This window comes from Oncorhynchus mykiss, chromosome 20, assembly GCF_013265735.2.
Source record: "Oncorhynchus mykiss isolate Arlee chromosome 20, USDA_OmykA_1.1, whole genome shotgun sequence".
Taxonomy (NCBI): domain Eukaryota; kingdom Metazoa; phylum Chordata; class Actinopteri; order Salmoniformes; family Salmonidae; genus Oncorhynchus; species Oncorhynchus mykiss.
Genome location: NC_048584.1, coordinates 43,133,666 through 43,157,984, shown reverse-complemented (window position 1 = coordinate 43,157,984; position 24,319 = coordinate 43,133,666). Strand labels below are relative to the sequence as shown.

At 43.3% G+C, this 24,319-nt stretch overlaps 1 protein-coding gene across 3 annotated transcripts; it reads right to left on the bottom strand.

The window, feature by feature from the left end:
* Window positions 1–9,615: 9,615 nt before the first annotated feature.
* LOC110499564 lies at window positions 9,616–20,597 on the bottom strand. 3 transcript variants are annotated; one of them, XM_036956388.1, is made up of 5 exons: window positions 20,060–20,597; window positions 18,712–19,990; window positions 14,320–14,408; window positions 13,793–13,958; window positions 9,616–9,801 (listed from the first exon to the last, which is right to left on the bottom strand). In XM_036956388.1, exons 1-5 carry the CDS (start codon window positions 20,324–20,326, stop codon window positions 9,683–9,685), a joined length of 1,920 nt encoding a protein of 639 aa, XP_036812283.1. In that variant the 5' UTR covers window positions 20,327–20,597; the 3' UTR covers window positions 9,616–9,682. The 3 variants fall into 3 exon arrangements, with proteins under 3 accessions (XP_036812283.1, XP_036812282.1, XP_036812281.1); XM_036956387.1 differs by having other exon boundaries at window positions 14,332–14,408; window positions 18,712–20,597; XM_036956386.1 differs by having other exon boundaries at window positions 18,712–20,596.
* Window positions 20,598–24,319: the final 3,722 nt, after the last annotated feature.

The window sequence follows — 24,319 nt, the reverse complement described above, 5'->3', positions numbered from 1 at the left end:
TAGGGAATGGTCATGACTGGCTGGCTAATTTCATAAGGAGTTGACAAGAGACCAGAAACAGACTGGCACCCAGGCTAATAAATAACATGTATATCTGGCTATACAGACTGGCACCCAGGCTAATAAATAACATGTATAACTGGCTATACAGACTGGCACCCAGGCTAATAAAAAGCATGTATAACTGGCTATACAGACTGGCACCCAGGCTAATAAATAACATGTATAACTGGCTATACAGACTGGCACCCAGGCTAATAAAAAGCATGTATAACTGGCTATACAGACTGGCACCCAGGCTAATAAATAACATGTATAACTGGCTATACAGACTGGCACCCAGGCTAATAAATAACATGTATAACTGGCTATACAGACTGGTACCCAGGCTAATAAATAACATGTATAACTGGCTATACAGACTGGCACCCAGGCTAATAAAAAGCATGTATAACTGGCTATACAGACTGGCACCCAGGCTAATAAATAACATGTATAACTGGCTATACAGACTGGTACCCAGGCTAATAAATAACATGTATAACTGGCTATACAGACTGGCACCCAGGCTAATAAATAACATATATAACTGGCTATACAGACTGGCACCCAGGCTAATAAATAACATGTATAACTGGCTATACAGACTGGCACCCAGGCTAATAAATAACATGTATAACTGGCTATACAGACTGGTACCCAGGCTAATAAATAACATGTATAACTGGCTATACAGACTGGCACCCAGGCTAATAAATAACATATATAACTGGCTATACAGACTGTCACCCAGGCTAATAAATAACATGTATAACTGGCTATAGAGAATGGCACCCAGGCTAATAAATAACATGTATAACTGGCTATACAGACTGGCACCCAGGCTAATAAATAACATGTATAACTGGCTATACAGACTATCACCCAGGCTAATAAATAACATGTATAACTGGCTATAGAGAATGGCACCCAGGCTAATAAATAACATGTATAACTGGCTATACAGACTGGCACCCAGGCTAATAAATAACATGTATAACTGGCTATACAGACTGGTACCCAGGCTAATAAATAACATGTATAACTGGCTATACAGACTGGCACCCAGGCTAATAAATAACATGTATAACTGGCTATACAGACTGGCACCCAGGCTAATAAATAACATGTATAACTGGCTATACAGACTGGCACCCAGGCTAATAAATAACATGTATAACTGGCTATACAGACTGGCACCCAGGCTAATAAATAACATGTATAACTGGCTATACAGACTGGTACCCAGGCTAATAAATAACATGTATAACTGGCTATACAGACTGGCACCCAGGCTAATAAATAACATATATAACTGGCTATACAGACTGTCACCCAGGCTAATAAATAACATGTATAACTGGCTATAGAGAATGGCACCCAGGCTAATAAATAACATGTATAACTGGCTATACAGACTGGTACCCAGGCTAATAAATAACATGTATAACTGGCTATACAGACTGGCACCCAGGCTAATAAAAAGCATGTATAACTGGCTATACAGACTGGCACCCAGGCTAATAAAAAGCACGTATAACTGGCTATACAGACTGGCACCCAGGCTAATAAAAAGCATGTATAACTGGCTATACAGACTGGCACCCAGGCTAATAAAAAGCACGTATAACTGGCTATACAGACTGGCACCCAGGCTAATAAAAAGCACGTATAACTGGCTATACAGACTGGCACCCAGGCTAATAAAAAGCACGTATAACTGGCTATACAGACTGGCACCCAGGCTAATAAAAAGCACGTATAACTGGCTATACAGACTGGCACCCAGGCTAATAAAAAGCATGTATAACTGGCTATACAGACTGGCACCCAGGCTAATAAATAACATGTATAACTGGCTATACAGACTGGCACCCAGGCTAATAAAAAGCATGTATAACTGGCTATACAAAACCCTGAAGAGTGTTAACTGAAAACATAATTAGTAGTGTATTGTGACTAGACATCACCACTGTGCATCACCTCCCTACCTTAATAAGTACACATATCACATCAACGGATTACAATTAGTTATTCATTTATTCATATAAAAATAACTAAATAGCCTGATATCCCCATCAGTCAATGGACAGCAACACACAAAATAACTTACATTAAAACACTAAACACTAAATAAACACTGAGTGTATTTCTGCAAAACACTTATTTCTGCACTGTAGAATCAACCAATCATTAACAACATACTGTAGAATCAGCCAATCATTAACATCATACTGTAGAATCAGCCAATCATTAACATCATACTGTAGAATCAGCCAATCATTAACATCATACTGTAGAATCAGCCAATCATTAACATCATACTGTAGAATCAGCCAATCATTAACATCATACTGTAGTTTAAAAAAAACTAGTGTCTGTATTGATGGGTTATTTGTCAGCGACCCAAATGGCACCCTATTCCCTACATACGACCCGAGCCCCAAGGGCCTTGGTGAAAAGTAGTGCACTTTATTCGGAATAGGGTGCCATTTGCGACGCAGATTTGTTTTCACACAACATGCAGAACAAAGAGCCGCATTAGCAGGTACATTAGGAAGAAATGATGCTGTAAATTAACAGGTACATTAGGAAGAAATGATGCTGTAAATTAGCAGGTACATTAGGAAGAAATGACGCTGTAAATTAGCAGGTACATTAGGAAGAAATGACGCTGTAAATTAACAGGTACATTAGGAAAAAATGACGCTGTAAATTAACAGGTACATTAGGAAGAAATGACGCTGTAAATTAACAGGTACATTAGGAAGAAATGATGCTGTAAATTAACAGGTACATTAGGAAGAAATGACGCTGTAAATTAACAGGTACATTAGGAAGAAATGATGCTGTAAATTAACAGGTACATTAGGAAGAAATGACGCTGTAAATTAACAGGTACATTAGGAAGAAATGACACTGTAAATTAACAGGTACATTAGGAAGAAATGACGCTGTAAATTAACAGGTACATTAGGAAGAAATGATGCTGTAAATTAACAGGTACATTAGGAAGAAATGACGCTGTAAATTAACAGGTACATTAGGAAGAAATGACGCTGTAAATTAACAGGTACATTAGGAAGAAATGACGCTGTAAATTAACAGGTACATTAGGAAGAAATGACGCTGTAAATAAACAGGTACATTAGGAAGAAATGATGCTGTAAATTAACAGGTACATTAGGAAGAAATGACGCTGTAAATTAGCAGGTACATTAGGAAGAAATGACGCTGTAAATTAACAGGTACATTAGGAAGAAATGATGCTGTAAATTAACAGGTACATTAGGAAGAAATGACGCTGTAAATTAACAGGTACATTAGGAAGAAATGACGCTGTAAATTAACAGGTACATTAGGAAGAAATGATGCTGTAAATTAACAGGTACATTAGGAAGAAATGACGCTGTAAATTAACAGGTACATTAGGAAGAAATGACGCTGTAAATTAACAGGTACATTAGGAAGAAATGACACTGTAAATTAACAGGTACATTAGGAAGAAATGACGCTGTAAATTAGCAGGTACATTAGGAAGAAATGACGCTGTAAATTAGCAGGTACATTAGGAAGAAATGACGCTGTAAATTAGCAGGTACATTAGGAAGAAATGACGCTGTAAATTAACAGGTATATTAGGAAGAAATGACGCTGTAAATTAACAGGTACATTAGGAAGAAATGACGCTGTAAATTAACAGGTACATTAGGAAGAAATGACGCTGTAAATTAACAGGTATATTAGGAAGAAATGACGCTGTAAATTAACAGGTACATTAGGAAGAAATGACGCTGTAAATTAACAGGTACATTAGGAAGAAATGACACTGTAAATTAACAGGTACATTAGGAAGAAATGACGCTGTAAATTAACAGGTACATTAGGAAGAAATGATGCTGTAAATTAACAGGTACATTAGGAAGAAATGACGCTGTAAATTAACAGGTACATTAGGAAGAAATGACGCTGTAAATTAACAGGTACATTAGGAAGAAATGACGCTGTAAATTAACAGGTACATTAGGAAGAAATGACGCTGTAAATAAACAGGTACATTAGGAAGAAATGATGCTGTAAATTAACAGGTACATTAGGAAGAAATGACGCTGTAAATTAGCAGGTACATTAGGAAGAAATGACGCTGTAAATTAACAGGTACATTAGGAAGAAATGATGCTGTAAATTAACAGGTACATTAGGAAGAAATGACGCTGTAAATTAACAGGTACATTAGGAAGAAATGACGCTGTAAATTAACAGGTACATTAGGAAGAAATTATGCTGTGAATTAACAGGTACATTAGGAAGAAATGACGCTGTAAATTAACAGGTACATTAGGAAGAAATGACGCTGTAAATTAACAGGTACATTAGGAAGAAATGACACTGTAAATTAACAGGTACATTAGGAAGAAATGACGCTGTAAATTAGCAGGTACATTAGGAAGAAATGACGCTGTAAATTAGCAGGTACATTAGGAAGAAATGACGCTGTAAATTAGCAGGTACATTAGGAAGAAATGACGCTGTAAATTAACAGGTATATTAGGAAGAAATGACGCTGTAAATTAACAGGTACATTAGGAAGAAATGACGCTGTAAATTAACAGGTACATTAGGAAGAAATGACACTGTAAATTAACAGGTACATTAGGAAGAAATGACGCTGTAAATTAACCGGTACATTAGGAAGAAATGACGCTGTAAATTAACAGGTACATTAGGAAGAAATGACGCTGTAAATTAACTGGTACATTAGGAAGAAATGACGCTGTAAATTAGCAGGTACATTAGGAAGAAATGACGCTGTAAATTAACAGGTACATTAGGAAGAAATGACGCTGTAAATTAACAGGTACATTAGGAAGAAATGATGCTGTAAATTAACAGGTACATTAGGAAGAAATGACGCTGTAAATTAACAGGTATATTAGGAAGAAATGACGCTGTAAATTAACAGGTACATTAGGAAGAAATGACGCTGTAAATTAACAGGTACACTAGGAAGAAATGACGCTGTAAATTAACAGGTACATTAGGAAGAAATGACGCTGTAAATTAGCAGGTACATTAGGAAGAAATGACGCTGTAAATTAACAGGTATATTAGGAAGAAATGACGCTGTAAATTAACAGGTACATTAGGAAGAAATTACGCTGTAAATTAGCAGGTACATTAGGAAGAAATGACGCTGTAAATTAACAGGTACATTAGGAAGAAATGACGCTGTAAATTAGCAGGTACATTAGGAAGAAATGACGCTGTAAATTAACAGGTACATTAGGAAGAAATGACGCTGTAAATTAGCAGGTACATTAGGAAGAAATGACGCTGTAAATTAACAGGTACATTAGGAAGAAATGACGCTGTAAATTAGCAGGTACATTAGGAAGAAATGACGCTGTAAATTAGCAGGTACATTAGGAAGAAATGACGCTGTAAATTAACAGGTACATTAGGAAGAAATGACGCTGTAAATTAACAGGTACATTAGGAAGAAATGACGCTGTAAATTAACAGGTACATTAGGAAGAAATGATGCTGTAAATTAACAGGTACATTAGGAAGAAATGACGCTGTAAATTAACAGGTACATTAGGAAGAAATGACGCTGTAAATTAACAGGTACATTAGGAAGAAATGACGCTGTAAATTAACAGGTACATTAGGAAGAAATGACGCTGTAAATTAACAGGTACATTAGGAAGAAATGACTCTGTAAATTAGCAGGTACATTAGGAAGAAATGACGCTGTAAATTAGCAGGTACATTAGGAAGAAATGACGCTGTAAATTAACAGGTACATTAGGAAGAAATGACGCTGTAAATTAACAGGTACATTAGGAAGAAATGACGCTGTAAATTAACAGGTACATTAGGAAGAAATTACGCTGTAAATTAGCAGGTACATTAGGAAGAAATGACGCTGTAAATTAACAGGTACATTAGGAAGAAATGACGCTGTAAATTAACAGGTACATTAGGAAGAAATGACGCTGTAAATTAGCAGGTACATTAGGAAGAAATGACGCTGTAAATTAACAGGACTGAAAGGTCCTGAGGTATGTTAATTAAATAGCAACACAATTATATATATGAATGGTCATAGTCTTTTCCTGAACCTATATATGAAAGTTAAATTGATAAAGATATCTAAAAGCAAGAGAAATAGGTAGTAGTTAAACACATTTAGAGTGACATGATATTACGTACTGTTTATATTTTAAATAAACCTTTTATATATTAACCACAAACTATTTGTTTATGATTTCCTTTTCAAATGGAAAATTATTTTAAGTAATTTAAGCACTTAAGTACATTATATTTTCATTTTTTCATTTTCATTTTCAACTTTTTCTGAGTTTGTGAAGTTTCACTGTATGTTTTTTTGGGGTATTTTATTAGGATCTCCATTGGCTGTTGGTATTTTATTAGGATCCCCATTGGCTGTTGGTATTTTATTAGGATCCCCATTGGCTGTTGGTATTTTATTAGGATCCCCATTGGCTGTTGGTATTTTATTAGGATCCCCATTGGCTGTTGCAAAAGCAGCAGCTACTCTTCCTGGAGTCCACATGAAACATGACATAATACAGAAGATTAATAGACAAGAACAGCTCCAGGACAGAACTACACACATTTAAAACAAGAAAAGTATAAGTACAATGTTCTGTACTGACTCAATACGGAGGAAAAAACACAGAGAGACCAATTATTATAGTCCTGCATTTATCATTTACATTTTCATATATTACATATCAATTCAGTAGCATCCATCAGTACATACGCATATTTAGGTTAAATAGGGGAGAGGCATTGTGTTTCTTAAAGCCAGGTTTGCTGTTCACCTGAGCAATCTGAGATGAAAGGGATTTCCATTTCCAATCATAGCTCTATATAATACTGTACGTTTTCTTGAATTCATTGGGCATTTGGGGACTGTGAAAAGACCCCTGGTGGCATGTCTGCTGTGATAAGTGTGTGTGTCAGAGCTGTGTCTAAGTTGACTACGCAAACAATTTGGTAGGTTCAACACCTCTTTGGGCTCTACTCAACATCTTCATAACGGTTATTTTGAGGGTGTCCGAGGTGGAACTGAGCTGTTAAATCCACGAGTGGCTCCCGGCCTTATAACTAAAGCGGACATTGCCATTGGCTGCATGGAGTTGCATTAACCGAAATCCCATGCAGATTTGTTAACAAGTGGGAACACTGCAATGTGATATGTAATCTACACCTTGATAATAGAAATCCTTATGATTTTGTTTAATGCGTAATTATTTCTATGTAGCCTACACATTCTGAACTTCTAACGCAAGTGAGGAGGGTGTGGCTTCGAGTGGGGGGGGGGGTGTGGCTTCGAGTGGGAGGGGGGCTTCGAGTGGGGGGGGTGTGTGGCTTCGAGTGGGGGGGGTGTGGCTTCGAGTGGGGGGGGGGGTGTGGCTTCGAGTAGGGAGGGTGTGGCTTCTAGTGGGGAGGGTGTGGCTTCGAGTGGGGAGGGTGTGGCTTCGAGTGGGAGGGGGGGGGCTTCGAGTGGGGGGGGGGGTGTGGCTTCGAGTAGGGAGGGTGTGGCTTCTAGTGGGGAGGGTGTGGCTTCGAGTGGGGAGGGTGTGGCTTCTAGTGGGGAGGGTGTGGCTTCTAGTGGGGAGGGTGTGGCTTCTTGTGGGGAGGGTGTGGCTTCTAGTGGGGAGGGTGTGGCTTCTAGTGAGGTGGGTGTTGCTTCATGACACTGATCGCATGTGCAGCTGCTCACCGATTTGACGGCTCCAACGCAGTTCCACCTCAGATACCGCCAAAACAGCCGCTATGCATGTGTCTGCTATCGTTGGTTAACGATTGATCTGATTGAATCTAGGCTTAAATCAAGGACAGACCTCTCCCCATCTGTACACGTTGCATGCCCTTCTCTATAAGCATGCTGAAGGTCTGTTGTTAATTTGTTTACAGAGAAATAGCATTGTTTCTGGTCAGTCACAATTTTTTGTTAAATAAAGTTTGCTAAGAGTCGTCAGCAAGCTGATTGGTCAGCTGTTAGAACCAGTAAAGGGTGCTTTACCATTATTGGGTAGAGGAATTACTTTGATTTCCCTCCACTTCTAAGGACAATTATTTTTCCTCCAGACTCCAGATTAAAGATATGACAAATAGGAGTGGCTACATAGTGTGAATCCATGTTGACTTGAAGTTCAACTGAATCAAGTGAGTGCTTGTTAGTTTTTTCCCCTTCATTTTGATGCAAGTGACTGTTGGCTTCTTCTTTCCATTGATGATTCTTGCAAGAGGATATTGTTCTATGTACATGCATGTCCTCTACAGCTCGTCCCTCTCTTCCCAGGTCTGGTCCTCTACAGCTAGTCCCTCTCTTCCCAGGTTGATCCTCTACAGCTCGTCCCTCTCTTCCCAGGTTGATCCTCTACAGCTCGTCCCTCTCTTCCCAGGTCTGGTCCTCTACAGCTAGTCCCACTCTTCCCAGGTTGATCCTCTACAGCTCGTCCCTCTCTTCCCAGGTCTGGTCCTCTACAGCTAGTCCCACTCTTCCCAGGTTGATCCTCTACAGCTAGTCCCTCTCTTCCCAGGTTGATCTAGTGCTGGGTAGTGTAGTGTCCCAGGTTGGTTTAGTGCTGGGTAGTATAGTGTCCCAGGTTGGTCTAGTGCTGGGTAGTGTTGTGTAGTGTCCTAGGTTGGTCTAGTGCTGGGTAGTGTAGTGTCCCAGGTTGGTCTAGTGCTGGGTAGTGTAGTGTCCCAGGTTGATCTAGTGCTCGGTAGTGTAGTGTCCCAGGTTGGTGTAGTGCTGGGTAAGGTAGTGTCCCAGGTTGGTCTAGTGCTGGGTAGTGTAGTGTCCCAGGTTGATCTAGTGCTGGGTAGTGTAGTGTCCCAGGTTGGTCTAGTGCTGGGTAGTGTAGTGTAGTGTCCCAGGTTGGTCTAGTGCTGGGTAGTGTAGTGTCCCAGGTTGGTCTAGTGCTGGGTAGTGTAGTGTCCCAGGTTGGTCTAGTGCTGGGTAGTGTAGTGTAGTGTAGTGTCCCAGGTTGGTCTAGTGCTGGGTAGTGTGGTGTCCCAGGTTGGTCTAGTGCTGGGTAGTGTAGTGTAGTGTAGTATAGTGTCCCAGGTTGGTCTAGTGCTGGGTAGTGTAGTGTAGTGTAGTATAGTGTCCCAGGTTGGTCTAGTGCTGGGTAGTGTAGTGTCCCAGGTTGGTCTAGTGCTGGGTAGTGTAGTGTCCCATTTTGGTCTAGTGCTGGGTAGTGGTGTGTAGTGTAGTGCTGGGTAGTGTAGTGTAGTGTAGTATAGTGTCCCAGGTTGATCTAGTGCTGGGTAGTGTAGTGTCCCAGATTGGTCTAGTGCTGGGTAGTGTAGTGTCCCATTTTGGTCTAGTGCTGGGTAGTGTAGTGTAGTGTCCCAGGTTGATCTAGTGCTGGGTAGTGTAGTGTCCCAGGTTGGTCTAGTGCTGGGTAGTGTAGTGTCCCATTTTGGTCTAGTGCTGGGTAGTGTTGTGTAGTGTAGTGCTGGGTAGTGTAGTGTAGTGTCCCAGCCTGGTCCTCTACAGCTCCTCCCTCTCCTCCCAGCTTTCTCTCGTGTTGAGTAGTGTAGTGCCCCAGTTTGGTCTAGGGCTGGGAGGTGTTGTGTAGTGTCCCAGCCTGGTCCTCTACAGCTCGTCCCTCTCCTCTCCCTCACAGTGACATGCTTCCCTCTGGCTGTTCATGAAGGATCTGCAGCCCAGCGTCCACACTGTGTTGTACAGAGTATCTGCTACTGTCTCACAGGCTGGGAGGGGGAGAGAGAGAGACAGAGGGTTGGGGTTGAGGGAGGGATGTAGGTAGGTAAGGTAGAGAGAGAGAGAGAGAGAGAGAGAGAGAGAGAGAGAGAGAGAGAGAGAGAGACAGAGAGAGAGACAGAGACAGAGAGAGAGAGAGGGAGGGGGAGAGGGAGAGGGAGAGGGAGAGAGACAGAGAGAGAGAAACAGAGAAAGAGAGGGAGGGGGAGAGGGAGAGGGAGAGGGAGAGGGAGAGAGACAGAGAGAGAGAAACAGAGAAAGAGAGAGAGAGAGAGAGAGAGAGAGAGAGAGAGGGAGGGGGAGAGGGAGAGGGAGAGGGAGAGGGAGAGGGAGAGGGAGAGGGAGAGAAACAGAGAAAGAGAGAGAGAGAGAGAGAGAGAGAGAGAGAGAGAATGTAGATAAACTTGGATTATTTTCGCAAGGAGTTATACAGGATACTAACCTCAAAATTACCTAAAACCTTTTGGACTAAATTACCTGAATGGATTCTTACTTCCAAGGAATATAAAGAAAAAAATTGATAGGGGGAGGGAGTGGAACACATGGAACAGCTAACAGCACTGAAAGAGGAGGGAGAGGAACACATGGAACAGCTAACAGCACTGAAGGACGAGGTCAGAAAGCTGAGGTGTGACAGAGAGCAGGACTCTTCCCCCAGACAAGCCAGCAGAACAGCCCACCTCAGACCTGGACCACAGCCTCAACACCACAATGGGACAGACAACACAGGACCCACCAACCCAACAGACCCCCACCCCCTCCTAACAGACCCCACCCACTCCTAACAGACCACAACCCCTCCCAACAGCCCACCTCAGACCCAGACCACAACCTCAACACCACAATGTGACAGACAACACAGGACCCACCAACCCAACCCCTCCTAACAGACCCCACCCCCTCCTAACAGGCCCCAGCCCCTCCTAACAGATCCCACCCCTCCTAACAGACCCCACGCCCTCCTATCAGACCCCACCCCCTCCTAACAGACCCCACCCCCTCCTAGCAGACCCCACCCCCTCCTAACAGACCCCACCCCTCCTAACAGACCCCAGCCCCTCCTAACAGACTCCACCACCTCCTAACAGACTCCACCCCCTCCTAACAGACCCCACCCCCTCCTAACAGACCCCACCCGTCCTAACAGATCTAAACTAAACTTTTGCCTAAACACAGTGGCTAAACTCTGGTGCCCAAACACTAGGCATATCCTGGAGCTGTTGTCAGAGGACAGACTAGGGACCCCCAGCCACATCATCATTCACATGGGCACAAATTATCTAAGGGCACAGCAGGAAAGGCTGGCAACAGCACTCAAGAGAGTGATTGAAACAGCTTCTTCCACTTTCCCCAACGCACAAGTGGTTACCACCAAAAGACTATCATTCTGTCACAATACAGCGGGTGAATCCAAGCATTTCCCGAGACTGTGCCTCAAAACCTAATGTCTACCTGGCCCACCACTCCACCCTGAACTTGAGCAGCCTTTACCCTGACTAGAAATGAGTAAGGAAATAATCTCAACAGAGAAAAATGGCCACCTATATCTATATCCCCCTACTTTAACAGCTTCTCCATCCTAGACCGGGAGATCAACCATATTCAGGCCCAGGGACATGTACTAGTTTGTGGCGACCTATATTCTAGGACTGGACAAGAACCTGACACCTTCAGCACACAGGGGGTCAAACACCTACCTGGAGGTGACAGCATTCCCTCCCTTATATGCCCCCCATAGTCACAACTACGACAACATAACAAACAAAAAACGGGTCACAACTCCTGCAGCTCTGTTGCACGCTGGGTCTGTACACAGCCAATGGTAGGCTTCGAGGGGACTCCTATGGTAGGTACACCTATAGCTCATCTCTTGGCAGTAGTACTGTAGACTACTTTATCACTGACCTCAACCCAGAGTCTCTCAGAGCGTTCACAGTCAGCCCACTGATCTCAACCCAGAGTCTCTCAGAGCGTTCACAGTCAGCCCACTTGGCAGTAGAAAGCCTAACAGTATATTTGACCTTTCAGCTTCCCTTTCAAATCTAAAAATGCAGACAATCTAAAAAAATGAACAACAATGATAAATGGTTTGATGAAGTATACAAAAACCTAAGAAAGAAATTGAGAAACCTATCCAACCAACAACATAGAGACCCAGAAAACCTGAGTCTACGCCTTCACTATGGTGAATCACTAATACAATACACTACAAACAATACACTACGGGAAAAGAAGGAACAGCACGTCAGAAATCAGCTCAATGTCATGGATTCTAACCGCTTCTGGGAAAATTGGAACACACTAAACAAACAACAACACAAATATTTTATTTTTACCTTTATTTAACTGGGCAAGTCAGTTAAGAACAAATTCTTATTTTCAATGACGGCCCTAGGAACAAATAAGAATTTGCAATTCTACATAATTTTACATGACTGGAGGCTTTGGCAGAATAAAAGAATACTGCACAGATGATCAAAATGACAGGCTACTATGACAAACTGAGAATCTGAGATACAGAACAAACACCTTGTCTTGAATCCATCAATAGCCTACCTGGGCCAAGGAGACACATATTGTAGGCTACGGTATATGAGGAGGAAATTATAGTCCTAAAAAATAATTATCCGCAGCTCACTCGCCGGCGCGTTCTTGCCAAACTCCTGCATCTCACTCTTGTTTTACTTTGTGAAATATTTAGTTAGCCTATAGCAGACAGATTCGACCTATAGCAGACAGATTCGACCTATAGCAGACAGATTCGACCTATAGCAGACAGATTCGACCTATAGCAGACAGATTTGACCTATAGCAGACAGATTCGACCTATAGCAGACAGATTCGACCTATAGCAGACAGATTTGACCTATAGCAGACAGATTCGACCTATAGCAGACAGATTCGACCTATAGCAGACCGATTTGACCTATAGCAGACAGATTCGACCTATAGCAGACAGATTCGACCTATAGCAGACAGATTCGACCTACAGCAGACAGATTCGACCTAAAGCAGACAGATTCGACCTATAGCAGACAGATTCGGCCTATAGCAGACAGATTCGGCATATAGCAGACAGATTCGACCTACAGCAGACAGATTCGACCTAAAGCAGACAGATTCGACCTATAGCAGACAGATTCGACCTATAGCAGACAGATTCGGCCTATAGCAGACAGATTCGGCATATAGCAGACAGATTCGACCTATAAGCAGACAGATTCGACCTATAAGCAGACAGATTTGACCTATAGCAGACAGATTAGACCTATAGCAGACAGATTCGACCTATAGCAGACAGATTCGACCTATAGCAGACAGATTCAACCTTCCATTCCGTTTTCAACCTGTGTTTTCCCGCAGTTGTATTTGAAATATTGCGGAAAGCCTGTTTTTTTTGTCTGCATACTGTTCATTGACAGATTTGCGGCACGTTCCCGACCGTAGACTATGCCTGGGTATTGGCATACACACAATCCACAGCTAGGTCATTTTTTGTTGTTGTTAAAACCTGTTGTAGCACCCCATCCCGGGTCCGGGAGCGTAATCATCAACTGAAAACTACGTCACAATGCTGTAGACACCTTGGGGAATACGGAGAAAAAGTAAGCTGGTTGATAGCCCATTCACTGCTCAATAGGGACGCATTGGAACGCAGCGCTTTCAAAACATGAGGCACTTCCGGATTGGATTTTTCTCAGGCTTTCGCCTGCAATATCAGTTCTGTTATACTCACAGACAATATTTTTACAGTTTTGGAAACTTTAGAGTGTTTTCTATCCTAATCTGTCAATTATATGCATATTCTAGCATCTGGTCCTGAGAAATATCCCGTTTACTTTGGGAACGTTATTTTTCCAAAAATGAAAATTCTGCCCCCTAGTCACAAGAGGTTTTAAGAAGCTGTGGTAGGATCCGGCTCAAACGAAGCACTGCGTCTACGGTCAAGTGTTACAGAGTATAATTCAGTAGCTATCTCACCTTTGACCTTTGACACAAGCCCCAGGCTCTTCTTCAGGTCAGAGCAAATAGCGTGGAGACACAAGCGGTACTTGGAGTCACAGCGGTTTTTGTCGGAGCCACAGGTGTCATAGCAACTGTCCAGCTGGTTACAGCACTGAGTCATGGCTGGGATGCCCATGTCAAACTGTGTTGGGACAATAACAAAAATACAGAAAGATATACAGGTTATAAGTTAACATAACATAGGATTTATATACACTCACACAAAAAAAGGTGCTTTCTAGAACCTAAAATGACTTCAGCTGTCCCAATAGGAGAACCCTTTGAAAAACACTATTTGGTTCCAGGTAGAACCCTTTTGAGTTCCATGTAGAACCCGTTTGGTTCCAGGTATAACCCTTTTGGGTCCAGTGTAGAACCCTTTCCACTATATCAGGGCCCTTTAAGTATAGTATGTATTGTATGAGAAAACAGTCTGCGGTTTAGGTGTCGGGTATTAGTACAGTATCATACGCTGTCTACAGTTAGTGATAGTTAAAACATACACTATCTGGTACCTGGAATCCTAGGAGGTCGGAGCTGCAACCATTGGGCTCTGGGGTCACATAACCAATGCGATGCACAGGTGTCTTACCTGAGAAGGAAAGGTGAACAACTCTAATTCAGACCCATTTACAGTTAATTATGTAGGTCCACAGATTGATCAATAGGTTGTTATCAATCAGCACAAATTGAACATTCAACACCCTATTGTGAAGTTTATTGACAAGAACCGAAACTGAAAAAAAGGTGCTATCTAGAACCTAACATGTTTTTTCTGCCCTTTGGAGAACCCTTTATGGTTCCAGGTAGAACCCTTTATGGTTCCAGGCAGAACCCCTTTGGGTTTCATGTAGGACCCCTTCCACAGAGTGTTCCAATGCACATGGAACCCAAAAGGGTTCTACCTGGAACCATAAAGGCCTAGCCAGTCTCCAGATCTCAACCCCATAGAAAATCTTTGGAGGGAGTTGAAAGTTCGTGTTGCCCAGCAAAAGCCCCAAAACATCACTGCTCTAGAGGAGATCTGCATGGAGGAATGGGCCAAAATACCAGCAACAGTGTGTGAAAACCTTGTGAAGACTTACAGAAAACGTTTGACCTCTGTCATTGCCAACAAAGGGTATTTAACAAAGTATTGAGATAAACTTTTGCTATAGACCAAATACTTATTTTCTACCCTAATTTGCAAATAAATTCAGTAAAAATCCTACTATGAGATTTTCTGGATTTTTTTCTAATTTTGTCTGTCATAGTTGAAGTGTACCTATGATGAAAATTATAGGCCTCTCTCATCTTTTTAAGTGGGAGAACTTGCACAATTGGTGGCTGACTAAATACTTTTTTGCCCCACTGTTTATATAGAACATGACAGGGAACTCGGAGTGGCTCCTGTATAGATCCATAGGTTTTCGCTGTTCCAGTGTCCATGCAATCATATGATACTACTGTACTAAGTATGGAGCGATATACTGGGCTAGTGTGGAAACTGGAATGTAGCACGGTTGTGGTGTCATTATATACGAGCACATACTTAGAATGAAGCAGTGTGGATATACCTTCACTGGGGTATGCTGGTGTGGATATACCTTCACTGGGGTATGCTGGTGTGGATATACCTTCACTGGGGTATGCTGGTGTGGATATACCTTCACTGGGGTATGCTGGTGTGGATATACCTTCACTGGGGTATGCTAGTGTGGATATACCTTCACTGTGGTATGCTAGTGTGGATAAACCTTCACTGTGGTATGCTAGTGTGAATATACCTTCACTGGGGTATGCTGGTGTGGATATACATTCACTGGGGTATGCTAGTGTGGATATACATTCACTGTGGTAACCTAGTGTGGACATAGCTTCACTGTGGTATGCTGGTGTGGATATACTTTCACTGTGGTAACCTAGTGTGGATATACCTTCACTGTGGTATGCTAGTGTGGACATACCTTCACTGTGGTATGCTGGTGTGGATATACCTTCACTCTGGTAACCTAGTGTGGATATATCTTCACTGTGGTATGCTGGTGTGGACATACCTTCACTGGGGTATGCTGGTGTGGATATACCTTCACTGTGGTATGCTGGTGTGGATATACCTTCACTGTGGTAACCTAGTGTGGATATACCTTCACTGTGGTATGCTAGTGTGGACATACCTTCACTGTGGTATGCTGGTGTGGATATACCTTCACTGTGGTAACCTAGTGTGGACATAGCTTCACTGTGGTATGCTGGTGTGGATATACCTTCACTGTGGTAACCTAGTGTGGATATACCTTCACTGTGGTATGCTGGTGTGGACATACCTTCACTGTGGTATGCTAGTGTGGACATACCTTCACTGTGGTATGCTGGTGTGGATATACCTTCACTGTGGTAACCTAGTGTGGACATAGCTTCACTGTGGTATGCTGGTGTGGATATACCTTCACTGTGGTAACCTAGTGTGGATATACCTTCACTGTGGTATGCTGGTGTGAATATACCTTCACTGTGGTATGCTGGTGTGAATATACCTTCACTGTGGTATGCTGGTGTGGATATACCTTCACTGTGGTATGCTGGTGTGGATATACCTTCACTGTGGTATGCTGGTGTGGATATACCTTCACTGTGGTATGCTAATGTGGACATACCTTCACTGTGGTATGCTGGTGTATATATTGGAATATACCCTGTAAGCCATATTGTAATAACTATGATCTATTTGTACTGTATCTCAGGTTGATCTATATCACTTAGACTTTATAATGTTATGGTAACACTGACCCCAGGTGTAACTAATCTGGTTCAGTTTATCAACCAGCTAATTATTAGAATCAGGCGACTAGATTAGGGTTGGAGTTAAAAACCTACAGGACGGTAGATCTCCAGGAACAGGGTTGGAGTTAAAACCTACAGGAGGGTATCTCTCCAGGAACAGGGTTGGAGTTAAAAACCTACAGGACGGTAGATCTCCAGGAACAGGGTTGGAGTTAAAACCTACAGGAGGGTATCTCTCCAGGAACAGGGTTGGAGTTAAAAACCTACAGGAGGGTATCTCTCCAGGAACAGGGTTGGAGTTAAAAACCTACAGGACGGTAGATCTCCAGGAACAGGGTTGGAGTTAAAACCTACAGGAGGGTATCTCTCCAGGAACAGGGTTGGAGTTAAAAACCTACAGGAGGGTATCTCTCCAGGAACAGGGTTGGAGTTAAAAACCTACAGGACGGTAGATCTCCAGGAACAGGGTTGGAGTTAAAAACCTACAGGACGGTAGATCTCCAGGAACAGGGTTGGAGTTAAAACCTACAGGAGGGTATCTCTCCAGGAACAGGGTTGGAGTTAAAAACCTACAGGACGGTAGATCTCCAGGAACAGGGTTGGAGTTAAAAACCTACAGGACGGTAGATCTCCATGAACAGGGTTGGAGTGAAAACTTACAGTAGGGTATCTCTCCGGGAACAGGGTTGGAGTTAAAACCTACAGGAGGGTATCTCTCCAGGAACAGGGTTGGAGTTAAAACCCACAGGACGGTATCTCTCCAGGAACAGGGTTGGAGTTAAAACCTACAGGACGGTATCTCTCCAGGAACAGGGTTGGAGTTAAAACCTCCAGGAGGGTATCTCTCCAGGAACAGGGTTGGAGTTAAAACCTACAGGATGGTATCTCTCCAGGAACAGGGTTGGAGTTAAAACCTACAGGACAGTATCTCTCCAGGAACAGGGTTGGAGTTAAAACCTACAGGACGGTATCTCTCCAGGAACAGGGTTGGAGTTAAAACCTACAGGATGGTATCTCTCCAGGAACAGGGTTGGAGTTAAAACCTACAGGACAGTATCTCTCCAGGAACAGGGTTGGAGTTAAAACCTACAGGACGGTATCTTTCCAGGAACAGGATTGGAGTTAAAACCTACAGGAGGGTATCTCTCCAGGAACAGGGTTGGAGTTAAAACCTACAGGACGGTATCTCTCCAGGAACAGGGTTGGAGTTAAAACCTACAGGACGGTATCTCTCCAGGAACAGGGTTGGAGTTAAAACCTACAGGACGGTATCTCTCCAGGAACGGGGTTGGAGTTAAAACCTACAGGAGGGTATCTCTCCAGGAACAGGGATGGAGTTAAAACCTACAGGACGGTATCTTTCCAGGAACAGGATCGGAGAGCCCTGATGTAAACCTACAGGATGGTATCTCTCCAGGAACAGGGTTGGAGTTAAAACCTACAGGAGGGTATCTCTCCAGGAACAGGGTTGGAGTTAAAACCTACCGGACGGTATCTCTCCAGGAACAGGATCGGAGAGCCCTGACCTAACCGATGGTGTTTGTGTAAGATCCTAAAGGGGTACAGTGTGATCTGTTCTTCAACAAATCAAGTTGGCTTCTCTACAAGGATAACACTCAGTATCTAGGTTCTGTTACGTTCAGGATAACACTCAGTGTCTAGGTTCTGTTACATTCAGGATAACACTCAGTATCTAGGTTCTGTTACATTCAGGATAACACTCAGTATCTAGGTTCTGTTACATTCAGGATAACACTCAGTATCTAGGTTCTGTTACATTCAGGATAACACTCAGTATCTAGGTTCTGTTACGTTCAGGATAACACTCAGTATCTAGGTTCTGTTACGTTCAGAGCTCGATTCCGTCCACATCATGGAAGCTCAGTGGTATAGCTGCATTTCAGTTTAATGTCGTCGCTTTCGCGGAGACTGCATTTACGGCTGCACATGTCGGCTCAATCGGACATGATCTTTAAATCTAGAACGCGCTATAGCCCTGAACTTCCGCAAATACGGATTGAATCGAGCCCTAGGTGTCTATAGCCAGGCTTGACATGGCAAACACCATGGAGTCATACTGAGATGTTACTGTAATCACTGATAGACACACACAACTCCTGTCCCATCCTCACCGTATTTGCATTTGTACTGACACAATCCGTTGCGTCCCCCCATCAATTCCACCAGGGAGTCAAAGTATCCATTGGCTGCCTGGAGGCTCTCTTTGATGGAAACCAAGCCCCAGTCAGAGTCCCCTTCCTGGGCTTCGACGACAGGTACCACAGGGCTGGCTGTAGCTGGAGCTTCTGCCTCTGCCTCTGCTGCCTCTTCAATGGCCTCTGTCGCTTTTTCTAGTGCCTCCTGGTCAGCCAAATCTTTCAAGATGGCGTCCTGAATCTCAGTCTCTTTAGCGAGGTCTTCCTCCTCCACCTGGGCAGACAACTCTTTAATCATGGCTTCTGTTATCAGGGCCTCTTTAACAAGGGTCTCCGGATCCATGTAAGCAGGGTCTTCCACCACTGGCATGTCCGCTGTGAGGGCCTCTGTGTCTGGGACTTCATCTGCCACGACAGGGGCGTTTACTAGCGGAGCATCAGCAACAGGGGAGTCCGCAACTGCTTCCTTGACTACAAATTCCCCAGCTACAACGGCATCAGCAACAGGGGAGTCCGCAACTGCTTCCTTGACTACAAAAGCCCCAGCTACAACGGCATCAGCAACAGGGGAGTCCGCAACTGCTTCCTTGACTACAAATGCCCCAGGTACAACGGTATCTGCAACAGGCTTGTCGGCCACCAGGTCTTCGGCCACTGGGGTGTCTTCTACAGGTTCCTCCACTGCAGGCGTATCATCAACAACCAGGCTATCTGCCCCCACGGTATCACCCTCCACCCTGATATCTACAGCGGTAGGCGTATCATCAACAACCAGGCTATCTGCCCCCACGGTATCACCCTCCACCCGGATATCTACAGCGGTAGGCGTATCATCAACAACCAGGCTATCTACCCCCACGGTATCACCCTCCACCCTGATATCTACAGCGGTAGGCGTATCATCAACAACCAGGCTATCTGCCCCCACGGTATCACCCTCCACCCTGATATCTACAGCGGTAGGCGTATCATCAACAACCAGGCTATCTGCCCCCACGGTATCACCCTCCACCCTGATATCTACAGCGGTAGGCGTATCATCAACAACCAGGCTATCTGCCCCCATGGTATCACCCTCCACCCTGATATCTACAGCGGTAGGCGTATCATCAACAACCAGGCTATCTGCCCCCATGGTATCACCCTCCACCCTGATATCTACAGCGGTAGGCGTATCATCAACAACCAGGCTATCTGCCCCCACGGTATCACCCTCCACCCTGATATCTACAGCGATAGGCGTATCATCAACAACCAGGCTATCTGCCCCCACGGTATCACCCTCCACCCTGATATCTACAGCGATAGGCGTATCATCAACAACCAGGCTATCTGCCCCCACGGTATCACCCTCGGTAGCAGCAGCAACAGTATCACCCTCGGTAGCAGCAGCAGCAGCAACGGTATCACCCTCGGTAGCAGCAGCAGCAGCAACGGTATCACCCTCGGTAGCAGTGACGGTATCATCCCCGAACTTGGTTTCTGCTTCTGGGACTTCCTCTTCAGGAGTGATGTTCCTGACCAGAGAAGCAGACATCCCCCAGGAGAGGCAGAGAGAGAGCAGAAGGAAGGCTGAGGTGCGCGGCAGCATGGTGGCGAGACAGACAGAGAGGAAGTCACAGCACAGGGGTGGGGGGGGGGGTCTAGACGGGTAGGTCTAAGAGGAAGAAATCCACATTTGGATCCAGGCAGACGGAGTCGAAGCAGAAGGGGGGGGGGGAGTGTTGGTAGGCAGAGAAAGACGTCCACACTCCGCTGGAGGTCTGGGACAGCTGGACAGGAGAGGACCAGGGTGCCTGTTGTTGACAAGGTGTGAGAACAAGAGGCACTTAGGATCAATAGACTCAGAGTACTGACTGAGGCTGTGTAAGAGGCAGAGAGGACTTTGGCTGCTTGACTAGGCCAGGGAGACAGCGAGGCACGGAGTATCGACACCGGGTTCAAAGGTCTGTTGATAAGGAAAGGCTTGCCTGGACAGACTGTAGTGGGCTGGAATTGTGGGCTGTCCTGCATGACTGCATAGCCTTTTTTATTATTTATCTACAGTATATTTTTACCCAGCAAATTTGGGATGTGCATATCACCTTTTTTCATGTTAATCGTGTTATCTCCCGTTGAGAGAGAACGTTCATGCTCACCATAGCTCTTGTCTCTGTTACATCCTCTCTTCTCCTCTGCTGGGAAACCTCTCTCCTCTCACGTGCTCGCTCCATCTCCTAAAAAATATTGAATGAATCTAATCCCAGTAATCCCATCACTTGAACTTCCTCAGAGGGAACTAATTAAGATTCACATGTTTAGCTTCATCAGTGCTAAAAATCACATTTGTTATAAGGTGATCTCAGATCAGCTGAGCAGCTAATCATAACGTCTTTGAGAACATAGAGGTAGAATGACTAGATTATACACTGAGTGGACAAAACATTAGGAACACCTGCTCTTTCCATGACATAGACTGACCAGGTGAATCCAGGTGAAAGATATGATCCCTTATTGATGTCACTTGTTAAAGCCACTTCAATCAGTGTAGATGAAGGGGAGGACACGGGTAAAAGAAGGATTTTTAAGCCCTGAGACATTTGAGACATGTATTGTGTATGTGTGTCGTTCAGAGGGCGAATGGGTAAGACAACATATTTGAGTGTCGTTGAACGAAGGTATGGTAGTAGGTACCAGACGCACCGGTTTGTGTCCAGAACTGAAACGCTACTGGATATTTCACGCTCAACACTTCCTGTGTGTTCCAAGAATGGTCCACAATCCCAAAGGACTTCCAGCCAATTTGGCACAACTGTGGGAAAGCATTGGAGTCAACATGGACCAGCATCCCTGTGGAACGCTTTCGACACTGACGAATTGGGACTGTCCTGAGGGCAACTCAGAATCAGCAAGGTGTTTCTAAATAGTTTGGTCAACTCTGTGTATTTCTATGTTGAAGACACAGTCCTTCACTGCATTCGGTTTCAGCCATTCTGCAAACATGTGTTTTATTCTGTATTATATATACTTAGTATATAGTATAGTATAGTATATAGTATAGTATATAGTATAGTATATAGTATATAGTATAGTATAGTATAGTATAGTATATATTATAGTATATAGTATAGTATATAGTACAGTATAGTATAGTATGTAGTATAGTATGGGGTATAGTATAGGGTATAGTATAGTATAGTATATAGTATATAGTATATAGTATAGTATAGTATAGGGTATAGTATAGTATATAGTATATATACTTTCTATTCCCCTTATGTATTATTTAACAAATGATTTGTAATTCCTTTGTAATTCCTACAATCTACAAGCAGCTCCGTGCTTCCTTGGTGACAGAACGTCAGATAGCACACCTTTGACAACAGTACAGTGTATCAACATGCTGCTCCTGTGGAGAAAGATATGACATGGGAGGGTAAAGTCTGGTTGTGTGTGTGTGCAGTAGTAGGTTGCAGGTAATGATAAGTGTGGTGACGTGGACAGGTCAGTTCTGGAAGACAGACTATGGTGGGAGCCAAGGAAGGGGATCTACTTTATATATTAAAAGGATAAACAGTCAAATAAAATAAACAATTCAAAGCTCAATGCAGCCATTTTGTTTATAAATATCAAATCATTTCTCGGTAACAATAAAGTACATTATTGTAATTGATTTCTATTTAAATTGGTAAAAGTAGAGACAAAAGAAACGACTTCTCAAACAAGATCTTAGCTGGGACTGTCTGGGAGTGGTCTGAGTGAGGAGGGGATAACCGAAAACTAGCTGTTATTGGCCGAGAGAGGTTTGGAACTCTCTTTCTTATTGGTCGCTTAACCATGTTGACATCGCCATGGAAAGTCCTATGTAGACTGTATTTTCAACCAGCAGCTATCAGGAAATAACACCGATCAAATGTTTTCACAATTTTACGGTGTTAGTTTCATCATATGATCTAAAACACGGGTACAACTGAATTTTGACTGCTCTGGGCCTTTAACGTGCCTCAATACATATTTGGACTTCAGGTTGCTTATATTATAATCCTCACCTTATTTAACAAAAGCCGTGTTTATATCTTTATTATCACAACACTGGTAAATATCCGGATTAGTCAAATAAGATATTTAAATTATGTCTTACAGCATAATTGACTCTTGGACGGACTATGGTACGTTTTAATGTGTGGTTGTTGCTCGTTGTACTTCTGTTACCATCAGAGGAATTAAAATGTCAGATTGAATAACAATGATTCAGAGTGATGACGTGCATCTTGGATAATGCTAATCATCCTGTCTTCTAGCATGAATGGACGAGGCGTCCAAGAGGCGTCACTACAGTCCCTGGTTCAAATCCAGGCTGCATCACATCCCACCGTGATTGGGAGTCCCATAGGGCGGCTCGCGATTGGCCCTGCGTCGCCCGGGTAGGCCGTCACTATAAATAGGAATTTATTCTTAAACTGACTTAGTTAAATAATAATACAAACGTGTTGTAGTGGTCTTCAGATAAACTTGTCCGAGAGCACACCCTAGTGGACAAAAGGCAGCACTGTTCCAAAAACGACTCATTTACTTTGTGTTGTGTCGTAGTCCATATTTTGTTCCAACACCTCCATGTGAATAGAACCAGATCACAGAACAACAGTGAGAGACTGGCTCTGCTAATCATTTAGAACATTTTTTTTAATGTATTTATTTAACCAAGATAGTCTCAGTAGAGACAATAAAGGTCTTTGAGATACCTGGGCCGTTTCCACAAAGCGTCTTAAGAGTAGGATCGTAATGAATAAGATTATCACCTCCTATACTGAGACGCTCTGTGAATACAGGCCAAGACGGCAACAGGTAGCGTATACAGTGCATTCCGATATTATTCACACCATTTGGCTTTTTCCACATTTTTGTTACGTTACAGCCTTATTCTAAAAAAGGATTCAATTGTTTTTTTTCCCTCCACATCAATCTACACCCCATAATGACATCACAATACCCCATAATGACATCACAATACCCCATAATGACATCACAATACCCCATAATGAACAAAGCAAAAACAGTTTTTTTTTACATTTTTGCAACAAAAAAATAAATAAATGAAATATGACATTTACATAACTATTCAGAAAAGGCAAAAGGCGTCGTTAGTTTTTGCCTGCCTCACTGAAAATACACAGGAGGATTAATGTGGAGACTATCACAAAGACTGGTGAGACAGATCAGGGTGTGACATAAGTATTCAGACCCTTTTCTCAGCATTTTGTTGAAGCACCTTTGGCAGCAATTACAGCCTTCAGTCTTGGGTATGACACTACAAGCTTGGCACACCTGTATTTGGGGAGTTTCTCCCATTCTTCTCTGCAGATCCTCTCAAGCTCTGTCAGGTTCGATGGGGAGCGTCGCTGCACAGTTATTTTCAGGTCTCTCCAGAGATGTTCTATCGAGTTCAAGTCTGGGCTCTGACTGTGCCACTCAAGGACATTCAGAGACTTGTCCCAAAGCCACTCCTGAGTTGTCTTGGCTGTGTGCTTAAGGTCGTTGTCCTGTTGGAAGGTGAACCTTTGCCCCAGTCTGAGGTCCTGAGCGCTCTGGAGCATGTTTTCATCAA

Coding starts and splice junctions, on each gene's coding strand:
- LOC110499564 (XM_036956386.1), bottom strand. CDS start 20,326: ATGCTGCCGCGCACCTCAGCCTTCCTTCTGCTCTCTCTCTGCCTCTCC. Junction 14,409..18,711: donor TCAGTACAAATGCAAATACG/GTGAGGATGGGA, acceptor TTTCCTTCTCAG/GTAAGACACCTGTGCATCGC. Junction 13,959..14,319: donor GATTCCAGGTACCAGATAGT/GTATGTTTTAAC, acceptor GTCCCAACACAG/TTTGACATGGGCATCCCAGC.